Below are 14,966 nucleotides of genomic sequence, written 5' to 3'. Positions count from 1 at the left end.
ATTAAAGAGCATGGCAACACTGTGGATGTGACCGCTATCCTGACAGATTCTTTAAGTATACCAAAGAGCTCCATCGGAACACTAGTCTCTCTCCTTCAGATACCAACTTCTGTTGAACCAACTCCTTGTGTTGTACGCAGCAGTAAAAAAGGTGTAAACATCCCTGCTGGCAAAATCTATGAAGTTCGGTGTCGAGTTAAGGGGGCACCCGGGAACTGTACCATGCTGTTTCAACCTCTTACTGAGAGTACTTGCCCGGTGGGTTTAGATCTGTTTCCATCACTGGTAGACGTTCCCTTGGGGTCATCAAAATGTGTTAAAATCCCCATTCAGAACTCAACCCAACACACTATTTACCTGACTCAAAGAACAGTCCTGGGTACGCTTGAAGAGATTGCTGATTTGAAGCCTGTACTGAACTCCAAGCACAAGAATATTGAGTCCATTCAGACTTGTGGAGCCCAGTTATGCACTAACTCTCAGAGCTATCACAACAAAGAGCTTGATAGAGAGGCAGTATCAAAGGTCAGAGACAAATGGCACCCTCCAGTTGATGTATCCCACCTAGCAGAGGAGGAGCAAAGAATTGTCAGGCAAATGTTATATGAAGAGTCTATGGTCTTTGCCAAAGATGAGGCAGATATTGGGTGCATCCCAGAGTTGCAACTGAGAATCAATCTTAGGGATGACACTCCAATACAAAAGTCATATAATGCCATACCAAAACCCTTATATCGTGAAGTCAAAGATTATGTACAGAATTTACTTAACCGTGGCTGGATTCGAAAGTCAACATCAGCTTACTCATCTCCAGTCGTGTGCGTAAGAAAAAAGGACCAGAGTTTACGTCTCTGTGTTGATTTCCGGGGACTGAACAATAAAACTATTCCTGACCGTCACCCACTGCCACGCATTCAAGACCTGTTGGATAATTTAGGTGGCAACTACTGGTTCTCGATACTAGACCAAGGTAGTGCATACCATCAAGGTTTTGTTGAGGAAAGTTGCCGTCACATGACCGCTTTTAGCACACCTTGGGGGTTCTATGAATGGGTACGTCTCCCCTTTGGCCTTACCAATGCACCGGCAGCATTCCAGCGCTGCATGGAAGGCGTACTAGTTAATCTCAGGAATGAATGTTGTTTCCCTTATCTGGATGACGTGCTCTGTTTCTCCAAAACCTTCCAAGACCATGTTGAGGACCTGAGAAAAGTGCTGTGTCGTCTTCAGGAGTGTGGAGTGAAACTGAGGCCGACTAAATGCGAACTTTTCAAACGTCAAGTGCGGTATTTAGGAAGGTTGGTGACTAGTGAAGGTGTTCAGGTGGATCCTAAGGATCTGGAGGCAGTGTTGAAACTAAAGGAGAAGAAGCCAAAAACAGTCGGTGAGGTTCGAGCTTTGCTAGGGTTCTTGGGTTATTATCGCTCCTTTATCCAAGATTTCTCCCGTATAGCACGGCCTTTGTTTAAGCTCCAAGAACATCCTGAAGGGTCTCGCCAACGTCCTGGTCTTGTAAAATCTACCAAAAGGGGAAAGGGTGGTGACCACTTACCATCTAAGACACCTATCTGTTGGTCCTCTGAGCATAGTGCTGTGGTGTCTCGACTGGTAGACATGTTGGTTAGTCCTCCCATCTTGGCCTACCCCAACTTTGACTTACCCTTTGTTCTACACACAGATGCATCAAATGAAGGGTTGGGGGCTGTGTTATACCAGGAACAGAGTGGTAAACTACGTGTTATCGCATACGGATCAAGGACACTCACGCCTGCTGAAAAGAATTACCACCTCCATTCTAGTAAGCTGGAGTTCCTTGCCTTGAAGTGGGCCGTATGTGATAAGTTTCGGGATTATCTGTACTACGCCCCCACTTTCACTGTATATACAGATAATAACCCCCTGACTTATGTCCTTTCCACCGCCAAGCTTAGTGCTGTAGGACATCGCTGGGTTGGTGAATTAGCAGATTTCCATTTCACCATTAAATACAGGCCAGGCAAGACTAACATTGATGCAGACACTCTGTCCCGATTTCCAGTAAGACTCACCGACCACCTGAGAGAGTACACTGAAATAGTACAGCCTGAGGTGATATCTACCATCTGGCAGGGAAATAAGGCTGAGAGGGAAGAGCAGGTACCACAGGCTGTGGCTCTTCAGATACGGGTAGAGGAGGATCTCTCTGCTGCATGTATACCTGTATTTACCCCTGAGGATATCAGAGATGCTCAGAATAGAGATGACACCATTTGTGAAGTTGTAAAATTGAAAAAAAATGGATGGACTCCCAAGGACAAGGGTCAAAGTTTGGTGTCTGTTGGAGCACAGCGGCTAATAAGGGAATGGAACCGACTAAAGCTGAGAGAGGGGATCTTGTACAGAGAGTCTGGGCCCAATCAACAACTGGTCCTTCCAACATCACTTACATCGATGGTGCTGAAACATCTACATGATGACATGGGACATGTTGGTGCTGATAAAGTTATTCATCTCGCCAGACAAAGATTTTTTTGGCCTTATATGCAGCGGGAAATTGAGGACTATGTTATACGCCAGTGTCCTTGCATTAAGCAAAAACGACCTACGGTCCCTGAAAAAGCACCAATGGGTTCCATTGTCACTACCGCACCTTTTGAGTTGCTCTCTGTCGATTACTTACACCTCGAGCCTAGTAAGGGTGGCTATGAGTACATACTTGTGCTCGTAGACCACTTTACTCGGTTCGCACAAGCTTACCCCACTCGAAATAAGTCTGGGAAGACAGCCGCTGAACGGATTTTCTCTGATTTCATTCCTCGATTTGGATATCCAGAAAAACTCCATCATGATCAGGGTCGGGAGTTTGAGAATACCTTGTTCCAAAGATTACACAATTGGCAGGCATCTCTCACTCCCGTACCACTCCCTACCACCCACAGGGGAACCCTGCTGAACGCCTGAACAGGACACTGCTCCAGATGTTAAGAACGCTTCAAGAGGAGAAAAAGGCAGAGTGGAAAGACCATCTTCCGAATCTTGTGCATGCCTACAACTGCACAAGACACGAGGCAACAGGGTACTCGCCATTTTTCCTCCTCTTTGGGAGACATCCTCGATTGCGCATTGATCTAATCTTCAACCTTAACTCAGACTAGCATGTGCGGACAAAGCAACAGTATGCACAGACCTGGGCTTTACGAATGCAGGAAGCATATCGAATAGCCGCAGAGAACAGTAAGAGATCTTCTGAAAAAGGGAAAAGGTATTATGATCAACATGTCCGAGGAGCTGTACTACAACCTGGAGATCGTGTGTTGGTCAGGAACCTGTCTGAGAGAGGGGGTCCTGGCAAACTCAGGCAGTACTGGGAACAAAAGGTCCACAGAGTCATCGAGAGGATAAAGGATAGTCCTGTGTATCGGATTCAGGCTGAAACAGGTGACAGAACTTTTCGAGTGTTGCACCGCAACCTGCTTCTCCCAGTTAGTGACTTACTCGTCAGTTCTGAGGAAGAAGATAAGGGTGTTGGGAAGAAGCCACCCAGACAAAAATGTCACCTTCGACGTAGAGAAACAGCTGAATCAGATATCAGTATTTCCGATGATGAGGAAAACCATTCCTACCACCTTAGACCCTTGCCTGTGTACGAAAGAAAAACTGTCAGACACCATCTACCAGACCCAAAACCTCATTGTGGATTAAGGGCAATAGCTCCCGAATATCAGCCATTAAGTCAAACTTCAGAGTGTAACGATGCCACACAAATTGATCTGAGGGATTCACTCATAACATCAGAGATAAGACCCACAACAACCGATGCTACACCACCACCATTGGTGGAGAGTCAAGAGGTGCATAGTGATAATGTGGTGGAGGATGGAATCTTTGACCCACTGGCAACAGATCCCACAACTGTTCTAGCACCAGTGAGGGAAATGGAACAACAATTAAGGAGATCCACACGGCAAGTCAAGCCCCGAAATCTCTTGATGTATGACCAGCCAGGAGCACCTTCTTACCAGCCTTGGAGATTAGGAGCAAATGCTATGTGCTGCGGCTTTTACCCAATGCCTATCCTACCAGTATCGCCTGAAGTGAGCTATTACCCCCACCCAGTGGCATGGGTTTATTGAAAGATTCCTGTGGATGAGACTAAGTCAGATATTGACATTGTAGACTGACTTTATATGCTAATTATGACTTTATGCAGATTGACACGAGTTAAGAGTGTTTACTGACTTGATAAACAGTTCAGACTACAGACTGATTCTCATTTAATTTACTTGACAATATTATAGTTAATGTGGTTTTGGATGCCAGGAGACATCCCATTAAAGCCGGGGAGAGTGTGACGGATAGAGGGATATTATTTTATATAATGTGATTAAAAGAAAAAGTTAACCCCCCCTCTCACCCTTTACCTCAATTTTTTTGTTTTATTCCTGTCCTAGTTCTTATGAGTAAATGAAATGATTCATGTAGTTCAGCACCACACCTGTAGAGGGCAGTGTGGCGCGTTAGTGGGTTACCTAGGAGACCGGCAGCTCGAGGTCATATTAAACTGCACTCGAGCAATGCTATAACGTGTCTGTCTCCTTATCATTCACAGGTATGGATTAACACTCATTTAAAGTGGTTTGTGTGAAACATTTATCATCTTTACTCTTAAGAAATGTTAAGAAACTATTTTAGAAGGTGTTAGTTCTAGGAATTGATTCGTTTTTGGTTTAATTAGATCGTAAACATTGTAGCCACTCGTGGTTAGCAAAAGCAGCCGAAGCTAATGATGAGTTAATGGTTAACTCAAATGATGTGAACGGAGCATGTAGTGATGTATGCATTCAGAAATATGCATTAGATCCTTTTCTAAGCACTTTAATGTTAAGTAATTGTTGTAATTGTTACATTTGTTATGAATGTCAGCCAGATTAGGTTAATATGGGGCATATTTTTATATTGATTCTCTTCTAAAATGTTTGTGAAAGCATAACGCTGTATAGTAGTGTATAGTAACACAATAGTAATAAGTGATAGTACAAGTTTAATGTTTTAATGCTGGATTTTTGGTTTTATAACATCATAATTGGCTTTCTCAATAACTTAGGGTTATTACATGAGTAAAAGTGACATTTATTTAATCCTAAATTGTCGGTATTTCTCATAAATATATTAACAAGTGTTAATATAAATGCTGATGTAATGTAAATTGGAAATGTTGTGAAGGAAAATGTTACATTGAATTAATTATAATGATTAGCATCATTTTTGCATTTATACCAGTAGTTATAGATAGAGTAAGAAATGTATTATTTTAATAATTCTTGTAATATTACTTAAGTATCTCAAAGTAAGACCAAGACTGTATTCTGAGGAGTGTATTCAAGTGTATAAAGTATTTTTGTTCAATGTATTAATGCCTTTTGTTCACAGAGAAAATCTAGTTACATTGAGTGTGTATTGATATTGTGTATTGATATTGCATTGAGTAATATGTGTATTGATATCCATGACACATTTGAATTTTATCTTATTGATATACGTTTGGTTTTATTCTGGAACACTGTGTACAATGTGTTAGCTTTAAAAAAAAGTAATTATCTTTGATATATTAAACTGCACTCGAGCAATGCTATAACGTGTCTGTCTCCTTATCATTCACAGTTTTGTGCGTGATTTGGCTTGTGCCGGTCCAGATTCCCCTAGGTCTGGAGCCGGTAACAAAACAGTCATATAGCGGTGCGTGACTCAGCTGACGCGCTCCATAGTGATAAATAGACGCTGTTTCCCAGACGGATTCTGTCTGCGATTTGAAGCGGAGCAAAAGTCTGGGTTTTGGGTTTGTGTTTGAACAGACATATACACATAATTAATAATAATAAAATCTAAACATGTCAATCTTGGTGGGTTTTTTTCAAAAACAACTAATTTTGTTCTAATTGAGCATAAAAATTTGTAAAGCAATCGAATGCTTTCATTACAAAGTTAGATATGTGCATTTTTAAAGTGACACCTCTGTTATTTAATGTACCGTATTTTCCGCACTATAAAGCGCACCGGATTATAAGACGCAGTCTCAATTACGGGGTCTATTTCTGTACTTGACCCATACATAAGGCGCACCGTATTATAAGGCGCACGCTAAAATACACTGTCTGCAAAAAAGGTAATGGAAGCAAAACAGTTAACATAGTTTAGTTGAACTTTATTGTACTATTTAACAATACACTCACATTATTATTTTTTTCAATCAGTCTTCTCCCAAAAATCCATCAAAGTCCTCATCTTCTGTGTCTGAATTGAACAGCTGGGCAGTTTCGTCATCAAACACGCCGGGTTCTCTCTCATCATTGTCGGAGTCAGTCTCATTGCCGGGTGGCTGTTCCGGCTTTTGCGAAAGCTCGGACAAAAGTTAAAGCAGACACCCTAGCCCAGGCATCCACAATCCATTCACATATGGTGGCGTAACTCGCCCGGCATGCTTACCAGTCTTAGTAAAAGTGTGTTCGCCGTCTGTCATCCATTGCTCCCACGCAGCTCGCAACTTCACTTTAAACGCCGTCTACACCAATATCCAGCGGTTGAAGTTCTTTTGTTAGTCCTCCCGGAATGACAGCAAGCTCCGAATTCATTTAAGTTGGTCTTCTAACTGTCCAGATTAGGCAGATTTTTGAACTCCGTGCACACATAAAGCGCACCGGATTATTAGGCGCATGGCCGTTTTATAACAAAATTTAAGGCTTTTAGGTGCGCCTTATAGTGCGGAAAATACGGTAATCAAACGAAAAATCTGAATGAGTGCTCTTTAATCAGCATGTGTAAGTTTTATGGTAAGAAAAATGTTAATGAGATTAACTTGATTCTACTTCTTTATAATATCTATTAATTTAAAACAAGCTGAACTGTTTGCTAATTTATTTTCTGCTAATGTATACTATTTATTTTTTATTTTTTGTTGCAATTAATAAAAATAAAAACGTATTACTGACCATTTAACTGTTTATTTACATTGAAACAGCTCCAGAACACATTTAGTAATTTGGGTGCATTTGTGTCAGACTCATCGTTTCAGAAAGGCTTGAATAAACCACAAATACAACAAATAAACTTAGTTGGTATTATTGACTAATGAGCTGTATTTCAGCTTCATCCATGTCTGTCTCTATCACTGACTGCTGTTTATCTGGCATAAGGTATGATGAGAAGCAGGCATGCACATGGGAACAGTGGGCGGGGAGAAGCAGCTCAGTTGCATTTAAAGCCACAAGCTACAAAAACAGCTACACTGTACTCAGACAGCAAAATGGGCAGATTATGGAGGATATAATGAATTATCTGAAGGGTTATTATGAGCTGAAATTTTACAGACACATTCTGGAGACACCAAAGGCTTATCTTATGTCTTGTAAAAGAGGTAAAATAGGTGCCCTTTACAGAAATCTGATCTTGAATGTGGCAATTTCGTATGAGATGACAAATCACCGGAAGCACTGGGGCTGGCTAACTGAAATTAAAAGTCCATGTGCATATACCCCATTCTAGAGTTGTTTCAAGACAAAAAAAAAAGTCTGAAGGCCTCCAGAAGAGCACAGACGGACACAGCAGTGCAGTTTGCGGAGCTGATCAGATTAAACATAATGAGTTAACAGCATTTACTCTGCTTTATTTCTGGACACACTGAGTGTGTGCGTGCGTGTCTGTGTTAAATATGCGTGGTGTGTGAGTCTGTGTGTGTGTGTGAGACTTCCTGCGTTAAATATGCGTGTGTGTGTGTGTGTGTGTGAGACTTTCTGTGTTAAATATGCTTGTTTGTATGTGTTAATTGCATAAATACATGTGCGTGTGTGTTAAATGTGTGTTTGTGAGTGAAACGTGTGATTAATGTGTGTTGTGTTTGAGTGTATGCTTCTGTTAAATATGTGTGTTGTGTGTACTTTGAGGGTGTGTTTAACTGTGTGTGCATTTGTGTTAAATGTGTATGTAAATGTGTGTGTGTCTTTCTGTGTTAAATATGCGTGTTGTGTGTTTGTGTATGACTTCCTGCGTTAAATATGCGTGTTGTGTGTGTGTCTTTCTGCGTTAAATATGCATGTTGTGTGTGAGACTTTCTGCGCTAAATATGCGTGTTGTGTGTGAGACTTTCTGCGCTAAATATGCGTGTTGTGTGCGTGTGTGTGTGTGTGTGTGTGTGTGACTTCCTGCGTTAAATATGCGTGTTGTGTGTGTGACTTTCTGCGTTAAATATGCTTGTTTGTATGTTTTAATTGCATTAATGCATGTGCGTGTGTGTTAAATGCGTGTTTGTGAGTGAAACGTGTGATAAATATGTGTTGTGTTTGAGTGTATGCTTCTTTTGAATATGCGTGTTGTGTGTACTTTGAGCGTTTTAACTGTGTGTGCATTTGTGTTAAATGTGTGTGCAAGTTATAACTGTGCGTGTTGTGATAAATGTATGTGTGTGTGTTCATGACTAAATGTGTGTTTTGTTTATTAAGTCATATTGTGTTGTATTGTGTGTAATATGCGTGTATCCACAGCAGAATGACCATACAGTATGTGTGCGTGTGTGTACCTGCTGCAGTATGACCATGGTGTGTGTGTTTCCTCCCGGACATCAGACGTCTCACACCAGACCCCTAAAACAAACACGCATTAATTCGATTTATAGAGAAAGAATAAACACACACACACACACACACACACACACACACACACACACACACACACACACACACACACACAAACACAATTAGCTTTAAGAATCTGGTGAGCAGAAACAAAACACCAAAAGCAGGAGCAGCAAATTACAGCTCATGAGAGAGAACAGTGTGTGTGTATGTGCGGTGTTAAATAATTTAGCTATGGATGAACTTCCTCATGTTTCCCTTTAACACAGACTGACCTCTGACCTGCTTATACACACTCAAACAGCAACACAACACACACACCCTCCGACTGTTACAGATTTGACCATCAGTGAAATACTTGTCAGGCTTTTATACATATTTTTAATTCGTTTTCTTTGATTCTACTTTCATTTTAATTTTAGATCAAGTTTTAGTGTTTTATTTATTTTACATTGTTGTGTGAAAAGTTTTATTTAAATTTTTATATATTACAGGTTTGTCATTATACATTATTAGGCTTTTATTGTGCTATGCTTTAATTGTAATTGCATTTATTTTTTTTAATATAGTTTTTATAATCATTATACATATATTTAATAATAAATGTAATCAATTTTTCTCTCAACTTAAATTAAATTTAAATAATTTTGCATTTAATTTGCATTTTGTATTAAATTTAAATTATTTTACTCATATTTTTCACTTGGATTCAATTTTTTTGTTTGTTTCTCGTACAATTTATTTTTTAATAAAATCAAAAAATCAACAATAAAACTGTTTTATAATCATTAATTTCAGTTTGGTTGAGGTTACATTTTAAATTAAGTTAAGAAAACATTTGCAAAAAATAAATTTCAATTTTTTTCTTATTATTACATATATATTTTTTCTTATTGTATTATATTTTATTTATTACGTTGTATTACAATATTTATATATTATATTTATTCTCATATTTCAGTTAATGTTGATTTTAAGTATGTGAAATGTAGTATTTTCCTCTTCATCAGTAATAACAGTGGTCAAAGCTCTGTTGTAAGTCTAGCTGGTTAATCTGGGCTGGACACGCAGGCCGATCAGGATAAATGTCTGAATAGAGCGACATGCACATGGACATTAATATTTTACTGCCTAATTACAGCAGCTGACGTCTGCAAATAAAGGTCACACTGTTGGGATGAACGGGAGCAGAGGGAGAGCCAGGATATGGGTTAAATGAACAAAACTTTTAAATAAAAATGACTACAATGTTTTTAATATTATTGCAATTTTCTTAAAATATTTAGTTGAAGTATTTTAAATAAAAATAAATGAGTAAATTAATTTATTTTAAAAAATGGCTAAAATGTAATAATAAAATGCAATTAAACTGACGATTGAAAACAGAATCAAAAATAAACATTAATTCATGATATTAATAAAACTGATGACAGACTCAAAAAAAAGTTAATCAAAGAAAATGTTTAAAACTCAAATTAAAATAAAAAGGGGGACATTTTAAATAAGTTGTACTTTTGTTACTTGAAATAAAAAAGTTGAGTAAAGTAAAATGAGATGCTAATAAAAAAAGCTAATACAAAATGACAAAAACAGTTAAACGACAAAAACATTTTTAAAATAAAATTGGGGAAAATTTTTATCTATAATTTTTTGACCAATATTGTCTTGAAATGGAACATCTAAAAATAGATAGATAAAATACGAAAATTGTAATCATTTTAAGTTATTGTAAATTGTACATTTGAATTGCTGTAAATTGCAATAATAATAATAATAATAATAATAATAATCCAAATATTAAAAGTTTTATTAAAAAACAAAATAATTCATGATAATAATCAGATTAAGAATAGAATATTATTTCTACAAGAAAAATATAGAAACATTTACACAAAAAACACAACAAATACAAAGCCAATGATTAAACAAAAATTAATAAAACTAAAAATGAAAATAAAAAGGGGAATAAAAATAAAATGAAAACAATAAACTTAATAAAACAATAACAGTATCTCAATAATACAAATAAAGACAATAGCAGGAAAACCTCTATTAACTTCTATAAAAAATAAACTTACAGGCTCCTCTTTGATAACACCAGTGTTGTGTTTTATATCCAGTAAAGCCAGTGCAACAGCTAAACTAACATGATAAAGACTGAACAACACAAATAAGTATGAAAATAATCAAACTGTGACCTTCAGACTAAAACAAACCCAAAATTCAGATGGTGATGAATTTAAAACAAACCATAAGACCATACAGTCATTATCATGAACCAAAGACGATACAGTAGATACAGTATAAAACAAGTACGGAAGGATCAGAGCAAATTAAGAAGATCTTAGTCCAAAATCCACAGGGTGCCGCTCTGATCACGACAGCACAGATTCGAGAGTCTTAAAATGATCTCCAGGCAGATCCTGTATACGGCTCATCCTGTACTCATCTAAACTTTAGTGCAACCGTCACGATTGCCTCAAAGTAAACCACGGTCAATTTTCTGATGATTACCGTTCCAAATGTTCATTATCATTAAAGTTCCAGTGAAATTTAAATAACGTTTTTTAGGTGTTAGTATCAGTATGTTAGTTTTAAGGATATTTATATAAGCTAGTGTGCTCCAAAACAGTGACACAATTCACATTTAAAAGATATAAAGGTGGAAGTTTGTCACTTTGACTTAAATAGATTGACGATTTTTTTTTTATTACATTACTTAAGTTTCTTATCAAATCTTCTGACCAATCAAATGCTCTCTAGTATCTGACATGCCCCGCCCCCTTCAAGATCCTTCTCAGTGGCTGCATCTGAAATCGCCTACTACTGGAGTATGTACAATATTTGAATTTAATACACAATCTTTAGAAAAAAATATATACTATAGAGTATAAATATGAATATGAATGGAATTCAGACATCCGTCATATGTCATTATTATACATGATCTATCCTGGTCAATTATGTGGTAAAGTCTAGATAGGGCACTGCAGAGCTGCAGATACGCAAATCCATATAGCATTTTTTTGTGACACTTTACAACAATAAATAATATTTTTACATTACTGTGACGTTGGGTTTAGGGTTGGGGTAGGCATTAATAAAATACAATTTAATAGGTAATTTAATAAATAAGAAATAGTACTCAGTACAACTACTGACTGTGATGGTTGGGTTTAGGGTTGGGGTAGACGTTAATAACAATACAATGAATGGGAAATTTAATAAATAATACCAACAATTCTATTTAACTTCTGGTTGCAACAGTATCTGATCTAACAACAACCCAGTTGCGTCGCTTCACTCCCATTCATGAATTCTCTTGAGGTGCATCATGGGATAGCGTAGTGTCCATTATGTACGCATTTCAAAATCTCGCCAGAAGTAGTAGGTCATCCGGATACATCTCGCATACTGTTTTCCGAATTCTATGAATTCAAGACACACTACTCTGCTCGCGTACTGATTTTAGAGTACTATATAGTATGGAAGTATGAGATTTAGATTTAAGACCTATCTTTTTAGTAAAGCATACACTTAGCTGTATAATACATGAATGTGCTCCATGCTGGTTTCTGCATCTTGTTTATAAACACTATGAACAGCAGCTACGCTAATTATTCTCTTTATTCTCTATTTCTACCTGGGGATACTCATCCCGAAGCCCTCAGCATCACTGATTTGATCCAAGACCAGCGACGAGATGATACCAAGGTTTCCATATCCTGGATCCAGCCCGTATCCTGAGCAGCTGCTGTGGTGGTCATGGAGGAGTAAAGAGCATGAGACTGATTCCTGTGAGGCTCCAGGGACAGATGAGTCTTCGCTGAGCTTCAGCTTCCAGCTTCTAGCCTTTGCCGATGAGACTGCAGCTCTGCACAAGACGTTTGGCCAGTAGAGAAATGGAAACGGTCGTGCCCAACCGAGTCTGGTTTCTCTCAAGGTTTTTTTTCCCTTCACATTTGACAATTAGTGTAGTTTTTTTTATTTTCTTCGCTGCTGTCGCCACTAGCTTGCATGGTTCGGGATCTGTAGAGCTACGCATCGATGGATTTGCTCTTCAGTGTTTGGACTCTCCGTAGTGATTATTAAACCACACTGAACTGAGCTAAACTGAACTGAACTTAAACTCTGAAAATTTAACTGACACTGTTTCTATTTACTATGATCTTTTATGTGAAGCTGCTTTGACACAATCTACATTGTAAAAGCGCTACACAAATAAAGGTGAATTGAATTGAATTTCAGACGCAGCCCTGGAGTATGTGCTACATTTGAATTTGAATTTACCAAACAACCATTAGAAAAGTGTGTACTATAGAGTATGAAAGGAATTCAGACATCCGCCATTTATCATTATCACGAAGTTACATTCAGGGCTCAACAATAAGGACTGCCCGATGGCCCAGGGCCAGCGTGAGAGATGCTCGGGACAGTAGACAGAATCGTTGCTGGCCCGATCGGGGCAGTGCTGCCTTGTCACTAAATTTAAATAGACGGCAACATGACCGTAACATCAAATTATAAGGCTAAAATAAAACGTCTGTTTCTAACGTTGTGGAAACATTTAAATGAGTACAGCACGAAAAAAAAATTTGAAGTGATGTTTTGCATAGTTTGTCGTCACTTTTAAGTCAGCCACCTTTTGTTTTGGAATAAATTACCTGCGCATTTTCCATACTGCTATGTTTTACTGCTAAATATTTTAACATTTTTCAAACATTTAAATTCTGCATTCACATACATTATTTCGTGACACATTATTTAATATATGTGGCTAATAAATAGCAAGGGACTACACTGAATGAAAATGAATGAAGAAAACACACACAAAATGTACATGAAATAATACAAACATAAGTAAACATATCAAAATGCAGGAATCCATGTTTAAGTTGCCAGTAAAATTCCATAACGCTACAAACTGTACTTGTTATTTCTTCATTTTAAGTTGCAAAACTTATGGAATAAGTGTGTGTGACATTTTAGATAACATCAGGACATTTTAAAACCATAATAGTATTGATAACTGTGATCATTTTGGTCATCACTATAACCATAAAAAAAAATTAAAAATCAAACGTTACATCTCTATTTAATTTGAACAGCAGATAGGCTATTTATGCTCAGTTAAACTCAAATATTTAATTCAACTGCATATTATAAATCAAGTTTATTTAAATTTTCATTGGTTTAATGAATTATGAGTGTATGATTGACAATTTTTAGCAGATGCGATATAAAACAAACGGTTAACGTTACAAGTTTGTTGCACCGATGGATGATGATGATAGACTGCACTTATTATTTTACTGTTTAACTTCAGTGCTTGGGCATAAGTGTCTATTAAAATACAAATATAGCGAGTCTGTCTAATTTTACATAATTTTTAGGCTATATGTGTAGATTTAAACCCATATCTTATAAGAAAAGCGTCGTGTGAACACTTACAGCGTCTGCTTGTGGTCATTCAACCGCTGACTGAATATATTTGCCCGCGTAGAATTAACGGCGCGATTGTACATTCAGAATGGTTTGAACCATTATAGGGGTGATCACATGTATATTTATATTATCTATTATTTTAATTATTAGTATCATTATTTAATAAATAGATCAGAGCATGCTAATTCGACTAATTAAATAGCTGTATCCTACTCAAGTCTCGGTTTGACGTCCTTCAGGGGGATCAAGCGTTAATATGAGGTCAAGCGCCCCTGTAATTTGCACCGTTTATACTGACGCTACACTTTTCACGGCAGAACCCGTATTTGTAGTGGCTTCGGATATCAGTGCATTATTTATTCGATGTTTCTGACTGCAAACTCAACCGGAGAGCAAAATCTGAGTAAAACTGAATGCTGAGAAGTAAGAAAAGCTGCAAACATCAGCATCTGTGTGTCGTCCTTGAGGAGAGACAGACAAAACACTCAGATTTCACTGCATTCACTCATTTCTGGATGAATACTGCTGTGAAGGACAAGAGGAAATGGGACAGAAAATAAAGGAAAGTAATGCTGTCTTGTCATTGCATTCGTAAACATACATATTCATATGTATTAACATGCTAATAAATGTATATATTTAGAATTAATATGTGAAATTATTTATGATTTTATAACTATATAATATTGATATGATTTTATTTTATTATTTAGTTATATACTAAATGTAGTATGCAATTAGTTATATAAAGCAAAGATTATTTATTAAATCAGTAATAAAACTAATCAGGCCCATAGCCAGGGGTGGGTTGGGAAGACCTACCCCTCAATGACAAAGGTCCAGAATTTGTTCCATACACGAGCTCATTTGTCTTACTTTTACTGGTATTCCTTCAAAAACTGTGAAATTAATCCACAC

The 14,966-nt window shown here is 37.4% G+C and overlaps 1 protein-coding gene across 4 annotated transcripts in view; it reads right to left on the bottom strand.

Annotated features, from left to right (window-relative positions):
* Positions 1–14,966, bottom strand: part of myo7aa (myosin VIIAa) — a 111,066-nt gene that overhangs the window by 94,375 nt on the left and 1,725 nt on the right. For 3 of the 4 annotated variants that reach the window (XM_073928789.1, XM_073928791.1, XM_073928793.1), the window contains exons 1-2: positions 14,055–14,095; positions 8,549–8,612 (exon numbers count right to left, since the gene is read on the bottom strand). In XM_073928789.1, coding sequence (XP_073784890.1) covers positions 8,549–8,566 — 18 coding nt within the window. In that variant the 5' untranslated portion in view covers positions 8,567–8,612; positions 14,055–14,095. 4 annotated transcript variants of the gene reach the window in all.

Source organism: Danio rerio, chromosome 18 (genome assembly GCF_049306965.1).
Source record: "Danio rerio strain Tuebingen ecotype United States chromosome 18, GRCz12tu, whole genome shotgun sequence".
NCBI lineage: Eukaryota > Metazoa > Chordata > Actinopteri > Cypriniformes > Danionidae > Danio > Danio rerio.
The sequence above is the reverse complement of the archived record's forward strand: the minus strand, read 5'-3'. Positions and strand labels throughout refer to the sequence as shown.